The sequence below is a fragment of the Nicotiana attenuata genome, unplaced genomic scaffold (genome assembly GCF_001879085.1).
Source record: "Nicotiana attenuata strain UT unplaced genomic scaffold, NIATTr2, whole genome shotgun sequence".
NCBI classification, from domain to species: domain Eukaryota; kingdom Viridiplantae; phylum Streptophyta; class Magnoliopsida; order Solanales; family Solanaceae; genus Nicotiana; species Nicotiana attenuata.
Window position 1 is genome coordinate 557,793 of NW_017670437.1, and position 18,239 is coordinate 576,031.

The window sequence follows — 18,239 nt, forward strand, 5'->3', positions numbered from 1 at the left end:
ACAAGTTTAGATCTCAGCTTAACAATTAAACTCAGTCAGATTTTTCCTTTTCAATCACCCAAAATCACAATCAGGTTTCAGAGAATTTACCCCAAACGACAACAATGAAATTGGAACAAGGAACGAAACAGTGAAACAATTTTATGAAAATGTGAATTATTTTGTTTGGATCTTTTGGGGAGCTTGAATCTCAAATTATAACAAATTTGTTGGGATTTTTTTAATTTGCTGATTTAGTAAATAAGTGTAATAAATAAAATATATTTTTAAATAGTGACATGGACTCTTACCTGACACGTTAATAAATGCAATAACTAAGATATTATTAAAAGTGGTGATATGGACTCCACCTTGGCATTTTATTTGGTGGAGTCGAGTGACTTAGCAGCTGATATGGAGAAAATTGAGGGGCTCGGTGTAGATCCGTTAGGGTTAGGGGCAATTATGCAAACTTTGTTAACGATAGGGATAGATTTGGACGAAAAGTATAACGGGTAGCAGTAGTAAACAATATAGCATAGTCAAGGGATAATTTTGGACCTTTTCCCTTTTAGATACGCTATTTAAGATATAGCCAGTTTGTATAATGTAATTAAATGCTTTTTAAATTTTGGTAATGTTCTAAATAGCAGTCCGAACAGTCCTAAAAGGGGCTATTTGTGCACCTCACTCAAAATCAAGTTAAACCAAACCGAGGACACCTTTATCTGAAGGGCACTAGTCTCTTGGCACAAACAAAAGCAGATGAGCTAACGCTTCTAGTACAAAACCAGAAAACGTTTCAGAAAGTAACACGGTTAACCAAAGAGTTTTCTACAGAGGGAAAAATCTAACATAAAATGGTACCTCTCGTAGCTATACTTTATAAAGCTAGGCGGTTGAACAAAGCAGCAACTAGACCTCAATCCACAAAAGTAGAGCTCAACTATTTGAATACTTGTTGGCCATCTCACTCCATTCAAGCTCATGTCAAAACTAGGCAATTGAGAAGGCGCCTAGGCTTGATTTTCTTTTCCTTGGTTTTACACCAGCGTTGCTATTACATCCATGGTTAGAAGCCAGATAGAAGCATTCTATGGCTTCTGTATACGGTAATCTGACCCCTGATTCAATCAGTTGTTCGTCCCTTTTTGCTTAGGCCATGAAAAAATCGGTGTTTTCTCCTCTTTGAATGCTTCTTTGAGGCCCTGGAGATGACATAGGGAATGAATTGCACCTGTCAAACTTCTCAAGTTAGACAAGAACGAATCGAGAATCAGACAAGCTCTTACAAGAGGCCAACAAAAATGGTATTCCAGCTTTCACTATTTCAAGAGAGCCAATATTTGGAATGTAAAACCTAGTCCTCTTTTAGAGGAAAATTCACATCTCCATCCTAGCCGTTTGATATAATTTTGTACTATTTCTCAAAAAGGAAAAGGAAGACCCTTAAAGGTAAAGTCAGTACAATATAGACCAAAAGGTCGATTTCCATTTTCCACAATCAATCTGCGGGACAAGAGATCACAATGATTTGCAGGACAAGCAAATAACACATCACCCTTGAAATTTAAAATGTTCCAAAGACAACGAGAAATCCAATTCCTCTGCTAGGTTTTATACTTACTGTAGTTTTCAATAAATAGTTCTTTCATGAACTTGATCCTTTAAGAATATTAAGCAGGATATCATTATGATCGGACTACTAATATTTGGAAATTGCCAGAGTTGGCTCTATAGATGATTTAATTTATTCCAAGCACCTGAGGATAATTCCAAATTATGGAAGTGGTCACTATAGGGCTGCAGCCTAATATGGTAATACTCCAGATATTAATGCATTACTGATCCATGTTGAAGCTTGCATTAGTCTTTGCACTATAGTTGTAAGCTGGAGAGATTGAGTCAGACATCTACCAGTTGCTATTTACTTATATGATACTAACTGCTGCAACTGCAGAGCTTCAGCAGGGCAAATTGTAAATAATACTACCCATGCTTTACAGTTTACCCATGCTTCTGACGTGTGTACTAGCTAAGTTGCACGTATTAAGCTAATGTAGTTTTTCCAGTTTCCAATGAAGCACTGTACGAAACTTAAGGTCTAATCAGCATGAGACTGAATCAAGCACTTTCGAGGGATATGGACATGGGTTACAAATCTGCATTAACCCTGGATTACAAGAAGCTCAACTCCGTACATTGGCTTCTACCAAATGGAATATCAGAAGACTTTGTAACAACATTAGTTAGTGGGTAATTCAAGTGACTACAATGTTGAGAAACCACTGTACTTTGGCAACTATTAATAATACTAATTTGACTTAACTAGAGATGAGGTTATTTGAAGCATTGGCTTTATCTGTCTAACAGAAATTGTTTATGGCTTTAAACACCTGTTTATTCTACGATATGGCAAACCCATAGTCACACGATAAGAAAGGTTCTATTGCAATCTGCGGAGCTGATTCCCTTCATTAGGGATTTAATACCAATAAGCCAAAGGTGAGTGACACTTGCAATCTGATATCAACATCTGAAATTGTGACTCATGGGAGATTAGGTTTTTGAAACTCTTCTCTGGTCAAAAATGTTTCATGAGTGTTTTCTACAATTAGATTACAGTTTGATATCAGGTATATTTACAACTTCTGGAGATCATTATGGGTATCTTCTGAAAAACAAATACTGACATTTGGTAATGTAATTGCAACATGAATGTGAGCATCAAAGAAGAATACCTGAGCATTGTTCCTAATGCCGTAGTCCTGAAGTTTAGCAGTATCGTCAAGTAACTTTTCATTGTGAAATAAAAGGCAAAAATTTGACCAGACATGCCTCCTGTGTATCAACAATAAATATTCAAGTTAGTAAAAGGGAGAGAAAATAAACGTTAGCATTTCTACAAGTAGCTCAAAACGAGTATGATCAAGCTATAGCTCAAGTGATCTATGCTTGACCATTAAAATAAAATCTTGAACAAGGTAATTGATGTTAAAACTATAGTAAAGTATAGAAGCTAAAAGTTCAATCAAAGTTCCGGCTAGTATACACTAGAACATCAAGTGAGCCAAAGAGATGCAATGACGAATCGGTGCGCCAACAAATCTATTTTCTTCAGCATGGAAATGAAAGTACTAGCACTTACACGAGTCAGGGTTCCAGAAGGATTTATGTGTATCAAATATTCTCCATTAAAGTAGACAGAAACATCTAATGAATCAACCAATTGTAGTTTGTCAAAAGTGTTGGTGAGTTATGTTACAATGTCTTCAGAGGCACCTACATTGGCTGGCAGCAATTCAGCTTGGTGAATACCTGGCCACTCGCTCTTTCTAGGTTACTCCCCAAAAGATAGCTATAAATCCTCTATGAATAGGTACCAGCAGGTCCAGCACCATATCATCATTCTGAGGCTACCTTCAAATTCAGTTCCACTTGGCAAATTTCTGATTTAGCAAACTTTCGACCTTTCCCTTACTCTCTTCTTTTTGCTTCTTTTTCCCTTATTTTTTTTCTGTCTCCAGTTTACTCTCTTCTTTTTGCTTCTGCGGAACCGAAACATATTTAACCTCTTACAGCACGTGTCCAAATTTTTTTTTGTCTTTGAGTTTGTAGCACTTTTATTCCCGTTACAAAGAGGAAAAGGAGCATGTATCCATAAGACGGCTATGAGGATATCATGAGCCAACTCTAAGAACACTAAGTTATGTAGTCCTATAACATTTCAAGCAACATACCAAGAAATATGCCGATGGCCCATCTTAGATTGCTCACTGTCATCAATCCTTTTCCGAACAGCTTGTTTCAAGTCTTTAACTGTCGCGGAATTCATCACTGTTACATCTTCCCAGCAAAAGCAGAAAATTAATACATGTAACTGCTTATTCTTGTCTAATTCAACAACAACAAAAAAAGTTCACAACTAATAACAGTGAGATGAGGTACCAAAGCAGCTGCCATCCAATTTGAGGATAGAGATGCGCATGGCACTCCCAAGTTCCAAGCTGATAAGGGTGTCCACATCCATCAGAGTTGGTTTTTTGGGTACATCAGATAGCACAGGATCGTCGAGGAGAGCAACCAGTGTTGAATGGAGTCTTGCCTTCTTCATGTCGGTGTTGTATTCCAGTGAAATCTTGGTTTCCTCCTTCCTCCCCTCTGCTGGTAAATATATCTTAAAATCAGTCTGTATCCTATAAGGATTAATAGGCTTACACAACATACACAGAAAAATAGGTAATGCAAATACGTCCAGCAACTTTTATGCAAGCTAATTTGGGAGCTAAGAGAAGGCAGAAAAAGTCCATATACCTTACCTAGTACTTTCCTTGTACTTCAACCTCATATTCTCTCCTTAACATCTTCCAAGCATCATACAAAATATAACCCAGGTATCTATACATAGGCTTAAATTTACGTCATATGATTAACATTATATCAACTATAGAGAAACCATTTGGTTCTGTGCACTGACACATGTTTAGTGGGCTAGACTTACCCTTGTGGGAGAGAGTAGAGCTACAGAAGTGGGCAAATCTGGACCATTTTGCATAGTTCAAAGGCAAATTTGACCCCTTTTCGATTGTAAAAAAGGCCATGTGTCAGAAAGCTTATGCCGTTAGTCAATAAGGTAAATCTACCCCAATTTCATAACATCAAAGCTAGATTTAAGTTCTAACCCCAACTATTAACGAAGGCCTTGAAATCCGGAGCATTTCGCAAAGTTCAAGGTACAAATTTCACCCTTTTCCCTATTTATTGAAGATAGAGAAAAGAGAGTTCTCATGTGAAATTGGTTTCACAAAGAACTGGGAAAGTGTACTAGTCCATCCAGACACCTCCCAAAACAAAAAGAAAAGAAACAAAACAGACATTGGTTAAGCTTCGGTTAAGCAAGTTAATGGAATAGGTATATGAAGTAAAACATTGATAGCTCACCAAAAGTGCATCTTATGACACCTTCATCAAAATTCATTCCCTTTCTTATAATTGGAAATCGTTCAGAACATAAAAGAAAGTAAAATATGATGAGCTAAAGTAGTGATGGGGCAAAGCCATAACCAAAGACCTTAGTCTCATAATTTCGTAGCAAAACCTGTGTGACCATTAAAATGGACATGTAACATCTATGGGACAATATCCGAAAAACCCTAATTTCAATAAGAATCTACTTGATTTTAGGGCCAGTATTTGAAAAACCAAGCATTTCAGAAATTCTCTAAGAAATGAATAGTAATTTCTACTTCTTTGTCATAATAGATACTTGGACTTGCATGTTGGCAAGATGCATGTGTGTGTGTGCAGTGAGTACTGTAAACATTTTTTAAAAAAAAAAAGAACTGTACAAGAGGATTACAGAGGAGACCATGAAGAAATCTATATATTCAACCTAAAGGTTTGAGTATAATGTGGATCAGAATCTCCGACAAAAGTCTCCTTGAGGACGAGAGAATGAAAAGAAGAATTCTTTGGGATATGAAGCTAAAACGAAACACAATTACCACCAGTGTGTTGTTCAGATTCTGTAGTAAGATCTCCGGACAGCTTTAACAATGTCATTTGCTGCATAACAGTGGTTGAAGCTACTTAGTATATGAAGTTAAAGGACAATCGACAATGTAGAGGCAAATATTCCATTTTGCAATACCCAAAATTTAAACAGTTGAAATGGGGAAAAAATCAAATTGTGCTGCAGTTTTCTAGGCCCAACAGAAGGTAAGTTTAGATTAAAAATAAAATAATAACAATGGCAGAATCATTTACCTCCTCTTTAGCTTCCAGGTACTCTTCATTTGCTTTCGTTTTAGTCACGGGATCATTGCTTTCCTTCCTGCTCAGGCAAGTAATGATTGACTCAAAAGAAAGGTAACAGGGTTAGTGATTGCACTTTCAAAAGGTAGATATAGCTATGCTCATGCTCACTTAATAAGTAAGAAAGCAATGGGCGACACCAGTATGCCACTCAGGCGTCAAGAAAAGGATAAGTATTCTCCAAAAGATGCCACAACTTTTGGACATTGCATAGAAAGATAAAACCTGACTGTTTTGCATGACTACAAGTCTACTCAGCAGCCCTTTCCTTTCTTTTCTTATTTGAAGGACATGTACTCCTTTATTCCTCATAACATTATGATACAGTAGACGGTCAGCAATAATGAAAAATACTATGCACTAAGAAATAGTCACATGAGATAATCGACCATTACACTTCCTTCTTGACACAATAGCTGCAGTGGAGTTGTTCATGTTTTCTTCCTCTTCTCATTTTAAGAAGAGAGTAGCTCTCCCTTTTTATTTTAGATTTGATGACAAGCAATTCGGTCAATCAATGTTTTAATTTCATCATTCAAGATTGTGAAAAGTATGAAATGTGTAGAGAAGCGAGAGCCTCTCATCCTAAGTTGCTAGGACTCCGGTGCGGGCATCCGATACGGGCACGGATCCGAGTGTGGGATTCAGCAAAATTTAAATTTTAAGATTCGGGGGTGCGGATCCAGGTATGGATACGGGTGCGGGGATTCGGCTAAAAAAATTCAAAATTATAAAAAATAGAACTATAAAGAGAAAAAAAAAAAGCCATTCAAGGCCTTCCACCAACTCTCTATCTATACTGCTGCTACTGTCTACCAGAAGTCCGAACTCAGAACACGAACCCTTGAATTCTTGGTTTTTCCGAAACACAAAGTAGCAAATATGAGACAAAAGTACTACAATATTGAAGGTATGCCATTTCCCATGTCTTAAATCTGTTTTATTTTCATTTTGAGAAATCAAAATCTCAATTTCTCCCCAAATTTGTCGATGGACTCAGGTCAAAGTATCCGAAGTTAGTTGACCGAATCCGGGACGTATCCCGCTCCCGCACCCGCTCCTGTCCCGTGTCGAGACGGGTGCGGCACCAAAAACGAAGTTTCCGCGCAACTTAGGTCTCACCATAGCCCAGCCAAACGGGGCTTTAGGAACTTATATTCAGAGTTGATTTTGTGATGCTAGGAACAGCAGAGAGAATCTAGGAAGTTTAGAAGAGGCAGAGAAGGAAAGCATGGGAAATAAGTCCTTCGACGCTCTGGACAATAGACAGATAGAGGAACTGAAAACCGTTCGAAAAGTTGAAAACACACTAGCACATATTAGTGGACCTCTTTTATCTTTTGTCTACTGTCAGAACTGATATTTCAGTTAGTGTTGATGATTGAAGTATTTTTTTTGGAGGATAATGTTTTGATACAGGATTTCTACTTCCATATACACCTTGTTTTGAAAAATTCATCAACTTTTTTATGCACCTTGTATGTGGAACTTTTTTATCCATCAAATCAATAAAATATTAATTTCACCACAATAGATATTATTTTCAGCTATTTATTGCTCTTTTCATCACACCATATAACTGCTACCAAGTACCAACACCCCAGAAAAGTACCAAGGAAACTAAGAACTATAAACCTTGATAACTTCATGCCATATTCTAAATATGGGTAACGCTTCACGAATTATTGACAAGAAAGATTTCCTGATTTTCAACCTGACTAGGCATAAAGAAAGGCAAGGAATTTTATGGACATGTACTGAGAAGAAGAGTTAAAGTAAGAACCAAAGCTCCATCAGAGGCTTACCAGTTTTCGGGACCAGTTGAGTTGAAGACCTGAGAAGAAGATGGAATAGTAACTAAATTATTTTTCCCCGTGAAAGAGAGGTCATATATGCAAATTGCAACTGGAAGTACAGAATCTTCAACTAAAGTTGAAAGAAGAGTATGCTAGGTATTCTAACATTCATTTTATTTTTAGAACAAACAAAGGAAGCGAACCACTGTTGGTTACAAGGTTCAAGAAAAGATGGATATTCACCTATTGAAGAAAAAGAAGATGGATATTCAATCACTGATTAAGTCAATCATGCCTTTCTAGCTTGTCTTTGCTGCTGTAAATCGCTGCCTACTACTCCTTGCCCCATCGTTCTCATCTTACTCCTCTTTCAGATTTTAGATATCTCAAGTTTTTACTTTCTTCTAGAACCCCCACCAAACAACATTAGTCAAATTTCCTCTACTCTCTTGTTTGCAAGGTAGAAATTTCAAGGCAACGCAACCTCCAACATCCATCAATTCCTTGCTTGTTATCTATTTTGTAGATGTAATCTCCAAAAACCCCCTTCTTTTGGGGTGTGTCTGAGGCCAAGTTAAATTAGGTTGTCTTATGAGATATAAATGAGATTCATACTGTTATCTTCTTTCATTGTTTTACTGGAAAAGGGCCAAAACAGGCCTGAACTATTGCCTTAGGGCTATAAATAACCTCCGCCCACCCATCAGTTGAAAAATGCGCCCACTGCTATTTTTTGGTCTCATTTCTGCCCTTATGACTAATGGTCAAAACTGAACTAAAAAAATTATTTAAATTTCACGTGGCATTTTATTACTGGTCCAAATTTAAACTATGACCCCAGTTAAATAAACCCACCTCAATACCTAGTTTTCTAACCTAAACACTAACCCGCCTGGAAAACATAAAATCTCACCGAAAAACATAAAGATAGAGAGAAGGAGTTAACCGAAAAAGAAGATTCCGGCAAAGCTCCGCTTTTCCAGCCACAATTCTTTTCAAGAAATAGTGAGATGATTGAATCTAAAGAACAAGAATAAGCAGCTTCATCTTTTTCTGGCAGAAAAGAGAGGAACAAAACTAAAATTTGGACCCTTCAAAAAAGTATCCAGCGATCTTTGGTGGGAATTAGCAGCTTTCAGGGGGGGTATGCGAGGGTCCATGGGTGGTTTGTGGTGATTTTAACACCACCAGATACACACAAGAAAGAAGAAGTAGGGGGAGACACAATAGTACTATGCAGGAGTTCTCTGACTTGATAGGGGAACTGGAACTGATTGATCTTCCACTGGCAAGAGATATTTATACATGGTACAAAGGAAATAATCATATTGCAGCATCAAGAATAGATAGATTCTTGATATCGACTGAATGGGATGAAGAATTTAGCAACATCAAGCAGTCCTTATTGCCTAGGCTAGACTCTGATCATCTACCTGTCCTGCTGCAATGTGGAGAATGGGAGAAGAAAAAATCTTACTTCAAATTCGAATACTGGTGGCTGGAAGTAGAAGGTTTCTCTGAGATGGTTAATGGATGGTGGAGCTCTTTTGATGTCACAGGTGCACCAGACTACATTTTAGTAGTTAAGCTAAAAATGTTGAAAGGGAAACTAAAAGAGTGGAATCTTAACAACGTTGGCAGTTTGGAGAGTCGGAAAACAGAAACTTTGAATGAAGTTCAAAACCTAGACAGGTTACAGGAGCAGAGGAACTTGACTGAAGATGAACTTGTTCTCAAGACAAGCTTAGAGATGGAATTTGAGGAGATGTCAAAGTTTGAGGAGATTGCTTGGAGGCAAAGGTCCAGAATACTATGGCTAAAGGTCCAGAACACAAGATTCTTCCACAGAATGGCAAATTCACATAAGAGAGCCAACAACTTGGACAAACTTGAGATCAATGGAGAGCAGGTTTCTTACCCTGAGGTCATCAAAGATGAAATTCTACAGTATTATACCAACCTCTACACTGAAACTGAGACATGGAGACCAGATTTCAACTATCTTGACTGCCCAAAATTGACTGATGAGGAGGCTATATGGTTACAAAGACCTTTTGAGGAAGAGGAAGTTCTGGCTGCTATTAGAATTTGTGCCTCTGACAAGGCACCAGGGCCTGATGGCTACTCTATGGGATTCTTTCAGAAATGCTGGGCAGTAGTTAAGGAAGACATCATGAAAACTATTGAGAATTTTCATTCAAAGGAATTCTTTGAAAAAAGCATAAATGCAACTTACATTGCACTAATTCCAAAGAAGAAAGGAGCCAAGGAACTGAGGGACTTCAGACCTATCAGCCTAATTGGGAGTGTGTACAAAATTATTTCTAAGATGTTAACAGAAAGGCTCAAGTCTGTAATGAACAAGCTAGTGGACGAACAACAAATGGCATTTATCAAGGGAAGACAGATTGTAGATGCAGCTCTAATAGCAAATGAATGTGTGGATTCTAGACAAAGGGGGCAAAAACCTGGAATCCTATGTAAACTTGATTTAGAGAACGCATTTGATCATGTCAATTGGAACTTTCTAATCAAAATAATGAAGGACATGGGATTCGGGAGCAAATGGCTGAAATGGATATTGTTCTGCATTAGCTCTGTCAGGTTTCTATTTGATTAATGGCTCACCCGAAGGTTTCTTTCCCTCGTAGAGAGGCCTTAGGCAAGGTGACCCTCTCTCCCCCTTTTTGTTTATCTTAGTCATGGAAGGTCTAAATTGTATGATAAAAGGGCAAAGGCAAACGGTTGGATTAAGGGATTCAAGGTATCCAACAAACCTGACTGTGTGATGGATATTTCCCATTTGCTATATGCAGATGACTCTCTGATTTTGTGTGACGCTGAGGTTGATCAACTGAGGCACATCAGACTAATCTTAACTGTGTTTGAAGCAACTTCTGGGCTCCATGTCAATTGGACAAAAAGTCAGCTCTTCCCCATTAATGTGGTGTCTCATATGCACATATTAGCTGGAACTCTGGCTTGTGAAATTGGCAACCTGCCAACTACCTACCTAGGTATGACTTTGTGGGCTAAAAATAAAGCATTGGAGATATGGGATGCGATAATTGAAAGAAGTGAAAAGAGATTGGCCAAGTGGAAAACTCAATATCTTTCGCTTGGTGGCAGAGTGGTGCTAGTAAACAGTGTGTTAGACTCTATACCAACATATGTGATGTCTCTATTCCCTTTACCAGCTAAGGTGGAAAAGAGAATGGAAACTATCAGAAGAAATTTTATCTGGCAAGGTAACAAGGAAACAAAAGCTTTTCACCAAGTGAAGTGGCAGAATGTCATCTCAAGCAAAGTTAATGGTGGCTTGGGCATCAGAAATCTGAGACTACATAATAGAAGCTTACTATTTAAGTGGCTCTGGAGATACAACCATGAGCAGCAGGCTTTATGGAGAAAAGTAATAGAAGCAAAATATGGTCAAGACTCCCAATGGTGCACTAAGAGAGTTACTTCCTCTTATGGGGTTAGTAACTGGAAGGCAATTAGGAATCTGTGGCCTAGTTTCTTCCAGAACACTGAGGTCAAGCTAGGAAATGGTAGGAAGGCTGCTTTTTGGGATGACAACTGGATAGGACATGGTCCTCTAAAAGACCAATATCCTGATCTATATTTGTTAGCTTCAAATCCTCATGCCAAGGTGGAAGAAGTAAGGGAACAACAGGGCTGTAATTTGAACTTTCGAAGACTGCTGAATGATTGGGAAGTGGATAGAGTTGCTACATTGATAAACCAAATTGACCAACTGCAAGGCCTCTCTGATTGCGAGGACTCTTTGGTATGGAAGGGGTCAAGCACCAGATATTTCTCAGTGAATTCTGCTTACAAAAGCCTAATGGGAAATGCTCATTCTGATAGGAGTTGGCCTTGGAAACAAATTTGGAAGGTAAATGCACCCAAAAAGTTGCTATGCTTTGTATGGTTGGTGGCCAGAAAAGCTTGCTTGACTGATGAAAAACTTAAGAGAAGGGGATATCAACTGACCTCCAGATGCTATCTCTGTGGAAGGGAAGCAGAAGACAACTCCCACCTGTTTCTTCACTGTGTTGTTACCTCTCAACTGTGGCACATGTTTCTAAGTATTGTCAGAATGAACTGGGTCATGCCAAAAGATACATCCGACCTCTTGAGATGCCTGGGCTGGTGTGACAGGTGGAGTCAGACAGAAGAAATGGTGGCAGAAGATCCCAGCCTGCATTTGGTGGTCAGTCTGGAACGAGAGGAACTCCAGATGTTTTGAGGATGTTAGCAACTCCATTCAGAAAATCAAAATGAACTGTTTAGTACTTTTTCTTTTTTGGTGTAAAGAATTCCCTGTAAATGATAGTGACTCCATACTTGATATCATAGAATCTTTTGTAAGTTTTTGTAGTGGGGGATTCTTTTCCTTTTCTGGGGATGTATTCTGTCACTTTTAGCAGCACAAACTTTGTGCTGATTTATATTTATAAAATGTTATCATTCTCAAAAAAAAAAAAGTATCAGCGATCTCCATTTTTTCCGGCTTTATGCAACTTCAACGGCCTTATTGAAGTTTTATGGTGGTGTTATCGTCTCGCAAATCCTGGGGTGGCCATTAGTCATACGGGCAGAAATGAGCCCAAAAAGTCACGGCGGGGACATTTTTGGACTGATAGGTGACCGAAGTGTATTTATTGCCCTAAGGCAATAGTTCACGGGCAGTTTTGGCCCTTTTCCGTTGTTTTACTTATCTTACTATTCTGTTTCTTATAATTTCCGCGTTCCACTTAATTATTCAATGCCCACGTATTTCAATTCTCAAACTCCACAAATGGCAGTCTATGCCAGAATTTAGTTTAAGCAATCTTTTAACAATTCTCTAAGAATGTCCAATAGCAATATAGTAAACAAGTGCATAAAAGAAGAAGAAGCAGAATACTCCAACGTAAAAGGGTATTCAGAAATAAAGCACCTCATTTTGTCTTTCTGTGTTAACATTAAAACTTGAACTGGATCTGTGATGATCCATGCTTTGATGATCTGAAGCCGAATAGGAGTAATCATGTCTCGGCCTAGGAGACCTATGCTCAATTACATCTCTTCCTGACCTTCGTTCTCTTCTTTCAGATGACAATTCTCTATCCAAATCCATGGCCTTAGTCCCATGCCTATGCATGCGCCTCTGTTGTGATGGAGACCTATCCCTACTAGTGGAAGACTTTGTCTCGTGATGCCCCATCAGAATCATGCAATTATACAGCCATGTATATATCTATCGCAACACAAATACACCAGAAAAGGAAAAAATGCCAATTATTAAACAAGTAGACAAATTTATCACAGTATCAAAGTTAAAACTTGCATATAAACAATTTGCTTAAAGATTTCATCTTGTGGGGCATGTATGAAGGAGCCGTCCCATCACTAGCATGAGAACAATAGTAGAAGATACAAAGGAATATCCAATAACCGTGGGTTTACACTAGGGATCGACACTGAGCGCGTACTTTTTTACCTTTGTGATAGGTGAGATAACCAAAACAATACAAAATGAGGTTTCATGATGTATGTTATTTGCTGACGATATTGTACTTATTAACGAAATCATCGAGAATGCAACCAAAGCTTGAACCATGGAGAAGCACTCTAGCGAGTAAGGGTCCTAGTATAAGTAACAGTAGGACTGCTATGTGCATTACAAGTTAAGCCAACATAAAAAGAGCGAAATCAAGGTGAGATTAGATGGGGTTGAGGCGCTCAAATGCAAACAATTCTGATATTTAGGCTCATTGTTCCAAGAGAATGGAATGATGGATAAATATGTTACACATCAGTCTATCAAGTCAATTATTGGATAATTATATGTAAATCACTTGATAAACTTTAAATAGAAATCAGATAATGATGATAACTAAGCTCCTATGACATGTCAAAATTCATTGATAGTATAAAATATATTTACATTATCAGGTCAATTATTAGGTAATTACAGATAAATCTCTTGATGAGCATTAACCGCTAATCAAGTAAAGATGGTAACTTTTCTGTTGATAGTGGTAGCTAGTAGATATCCCATGGAATTACTCAAGGCAGGTGCAAGATGGTAACTAATCTTCTATCACAGTCAAAATTCATGCTATCAGGTCAATTATTGGGCAAATTATAGGTAAATATCTTGATAAACATTAATTAGTAATCAGGTAAGTATGGCAAATAGCATCCTATCACAAGTCAAAATTCACGGATAGCATAATTTTTACATTGTCAGTGCACATAACTTAAAACCATAGAACAATTATAATTATGCTTGTTGGCTGGTGAAAGTTTTCTGCAATTGAAAATCATGGGTTTCTATAAATGGGAAAAATGAGAGCAGTAACAGCAACAGTTATTAGTCAGCGACTGCGCCACATCAAATACACCACAACAGGCACACACAAATAAAAAGCCAATTATTAAACAAATTTATCATTTGCTTAAAGATTTATCTTTTGGGGAATTGAATTAATAACGCAAAATGATAGGAATTAAATTAATCTCACCTATTTCAGCAAATTATAATTGGGACTCTGTTGCTCGGCGATACTCCGGGCAAAATCGATGCTCCGCTAAAATAGGTTCTAAGTTCTACGTGAAAAATATCTTTCCGCAAAATGACTTACGTTATGCCAAATATTTTTGTTAGTAGTATTTATTGGAGAGCGAAAAATAGTTTTTCAACAAAAATATAGGAAAAAATCATAAATTATGTGATGTTATAAATAGAATTTTATTTACGGTGAATGTTTATATTTAGAGAGATTCTAGGGTTTATTACTTAGTGGCTAAGTCACCTCTCCCTATAAATAGAGGTTCTTTCAATTGTAATTCACTCCAAAATCAATAAGAATTCTCTCTCTACTTTTTATACTCTTCTTCTTATTTTATTATTTCATAACACGTTATCAGCACGAGACTCTAACCAATTGAGTAGAAGCTCTGTGATTGAGCATAATGATTGTCAATTGTTCCATGAATTTTTTTCATGATTAAATCCTGGATTTAAGGTAAGTATTTTACCTTATTTTTCTCTTTTATTCTATAATTTAATTTTAAATACAAGCAAGGACAATACATTTTGATTATAACTCTAATAGAGTTCGTAAGAAATTATAACCACTTGAAGTGGTAAAATTTTTATGTCTTGCCATGATCAAATTCAGGTATGATTCTGGGCAAAGAATTGAAAACTCGTCCCATTGAATTTGCTCCATTCTCATTCCCTTAAGAGAATGTGATAGCAATATGTGATAAGTCTGAAAGAAGATAAAATTATTACCGTGAAGGTCAATGGATGTGGACGTGGCAATAGACGAAATTATAATCGTCATCATTGTAATAATGAGAATAATAAGGATTCTCAAAATAAGCCTTCACTCTGTGAAGTTAATGTTTGTCATCGATTTTGACATAAGATTTCGTAAAGCACATACAGATGACTATGGTCCATTCATGATGTGAATGTGAAAACATCTAATTTATGAATACATATTCATTCTTGGAAGAATATGAATGTGCTACAGTGGTAGTGAATATACCACACTCACCTCTAAAAGGAGGTTTGAGATGATATAAGAAAACAATGTCATTATTATAGCATGAATGGTCATTGGTCACGTACCTATTGTACGCCAAAAATTTTGGTAATGTGATTATTAAAGAGTAACATTAATGCAAGAAACATATCTTGCATATAATTTTGACCATAACCATAATGGTATAACTTTCTCTTTAAAAGAGATATTCACCATATGGATGTTGATAAATATCTGGTACTACAAAATTAATTGAGAACTCTGCAAGAGCCAATTATACCATTTTGGAAAAAACACAATTGATTACCAATAAGGTATTGTGTTGTAGTAAGTCTCAAAGAAACTTATTCAGTTTTTAAAGTATTCGCGAAAGCGGTTGGTCATACTGAGACTATAAATAAAGGAAAAATTTAATATCTTTTATTACTACAACTTGTAGCGGGGTAATATGTATGTGAAAAGCTACCCGCTTTATTCTCCAATTTGTACTACACAAACAAAAGAATACCACAATATAGTGGATGTTTATTGATATAAAAACCCATATCATAATAAACTTGGAGTTTATTGATAATTGCACATGTCATGGTGTGAACCTGAACTTTATCAATAATGATAATTTATTCAGTTGGCATAATTGGTTTAGCCATATCAATTTAAGTATGATGTGCAAAAATAAAAGAGAGTTCATAGGGTAAATATTAAAGAACTAGAAAGTTCTTTACGTATTCTCTTACGTTGCTTGTTCTTATTAATTAATATACCAACTAAAATTGGGATTGAATCCCATGAATGCTGGAAATATCAAAGGTGAATATGGGCCCATTCATCTGCCATGTATACCACATAAGATGCATCTGTGAGATGGTTACATGTGCGATTATTATTAACCCGCAACATGGTGTTTGCGAGGTAACTTGCTCAATAATTTGATTTAGAGCATAATTTTCAGATTTTTTATTCAAGATAGTTCTTCTTGATAAGTTGGTTTACATCACAGCTGGTTTAGCAAAATGATTTATTGAGTGCCTCCACTTAATAGCTAAACTATTGCTTATGAACAAATTTTTGTTTATCAGTTTGATATACGTTATATACGAAAGTATATTATTTTCTCCCCTCACAAGTGGTTCAGGGTCAGGAACCAAATAATTTCATCTTATTATTATTGATGTGTGGTGTATATTTTGATTAACACCAGAACGCACAAAGGTGGATTCTCAAAGTTGAGGTAACAAGTTAGTTTTTCTAACTTGAGGGGGAGACATGATAAACAGTTGAAAAAAAGTTACGTTGAATGAATTATCTCATTTGTACATCTAGATACTCGAATAAGATAATATGAACTTGAAGTTCATAAAACGATACTTCATTTGCAATATATTGCAAAGCATGCCAGACGCATTTGCTGGCCCAAAGAAAGTAACTATATTCTCACTGCAAATGCTCCTATTAGAATAAGTCCTAGAAGGACAAAGTCTATGGTACGCTTAAAGCGTATAGAGAAATCGATTTCAAATAAACTTCTTGATAAAGAAGATGAGCAAATGATCAAAATGATCGTAATAAAGGAGGCAAGTGATCTAGAAGATCACATGACATAACACTTCATTAAATCTCATGAGAGATTCAAGTACCTGAATATATGAATGAAGAGATCTCTATGTTATGTCTTTATGAAAAATAAGGAGGTTGGAACCGATATAAAATGTTTGTCGACGACATCTATGATAGCGCTAAGTATAGATGAGGATCTTTAGTCTGTCGAATATAGACACAAAAATATTGGCCAAATGAAAGAGACACAATTCAAATAGAATTGGTTTCATATGAAAGCCATGTAGTTTTGAACATGTAGTTCAAACACTTGAAAGTATAAAGTCAATGGTATGTGCAATCAGTTTTTGATATCTTGTATGTCTAGTATGACATGAAAACTTGATATGCATCTAAAGTCTATTATATGACTTATACGACTTAACTTATATGGCAATCCATGAAGGATTTAAATTGCTTGAAGCATATACAATTCTTGATCTTGAATTACCACATCCTCAGTGCAATCTGTGCACATATGTATCTTGCTATAACTATAAGCATGATAATGTGATAGCGAGAATACCTCTATGGAGATATTGAAAAACCATTCCACGACATTATATGAAGACATTATATATCTATCAAGAATGATGATTTCAAGGTGCAATATATTCATTCAAGTTAATATGGCTGATTTGTTCATCAAATCTCTACCAAAGATCTTTTGAAGATGGTGCACCAGATTGGAATGCAAATGCTTAAGGATGTGAAGTGATGCTCTCATGAGGGGGAGTTTATACGCGTTGTACTCTTTTTTCCTTACGAGGTTTTGTCCCACTGGGTTTTCCTTGCAAGGTTTTTAACGAGGCAACCAAAAGGCGTATTGTTAGATATGTGGACTCTTTTTCCTTCTCTAGAATTTTTTTCCCACTGGATTTTATTTTAGTTAAGGTTTTAAAGAGGCACATTATCTGTTGAATAGACATTCAGGGGGAGTGTTATAAATAGAATTCTATTTATGGTGAATGTCTATATTTAGAGAGATTCTAGGGTTCATTGCTTGGTGTCTAAGTCACCCTCTCCCTATAAATAGAGGGTTTTATTCCATTGTAATTCATCCCAAATTCAATAAGAATTCCCTCTCCCTCTTTCTCTGCAATATTACTCTTGTTCTTCATTTATTGTTTTATAACACGTGATTTATTTTCAAAATTATCCACGGTTTCAAAAATAATCCAATATATAAATAAAATCTGTATAAAAGCACCTTTAAACATTCGAAAAAAATCTAGCATAATAGTTTATAATGTGTTGGAATTCCAACATAATATATTGGTAGCTTATTTGTAGGAGTTCCATAATCTATCATATACGCCGGAACTTTCTGTGTTTCAGCTAGAGTATTTCTGTCCAGATTTTATCTCCGCATAAACTAGTCGCTTTCAGTGACTTTATAAATACTGACTATTTTTCAATTGTGCGTGCGAAAACTGGTTAGCCTATGCGATTTTGACCAGAAACATAAGCAAATTTATCCAATTTTTAGCTGTAAAAGTGATAAATA

At 36.5% G+C, this 18,239-nt stretch overlaps 1 protein-coding gene across 7 annotated transcripts; it reads right to left on the reverse strand.

Annotated features, from left to right (window-relative positions):
* Positions 1-676: 676 nt before the first annotated feature.
* Positions 677-14,258, reverse strand: LOC109239402 (U11/U12 small nuclear ribonucleoprotein 25 kDa protein). 7 transcript variants are annotated; one of them, XM_019405967.1, is made up of 9 exons: positions 14,105-14,258; positions 12,535-12,834; positions 7,599-7,627; positions 5,746-5,812; positions 5,484-5,544; positions 3,928-4,143; positions 3,720-3,825; positions 2,721-2,820; positions 677-1,187 (listed from the first exon to the last, which is right to left on the reverse strand). In XM_019405967.1, the coding sequence occupies exons 2-9, from the start codon at positions 12,808-12,810 to the stop codon at positions 1,113-1,115; spliced, it is 930 nt and encodes a 309-aa protein (XP_019261512.1). In that variant the 5' UTR covers positions 12,811-12,834; positions 14,105-14,258; the 3' UTR covers positions 677-1,112. The 7 variants fall into 7 exon arrangements, with proteins under 7 accessions (XP_019261512.1, XP_019261510.1, XP_019261509.1 ...); XM_019405965.1 differs by having other exon boundaries at positions 677-1,216; positions 3,928-4,140; positions 5,487-5,544; positions 14,105-14,255; XM_019405964.1 differs by having other exon boundaries at positions 677-1,216; positions 5,487-5,544; positions 14,105-14,255.
* Between the last annotated feature and the right edge of the window lie 3,981 nt (positions 14,259-18,239).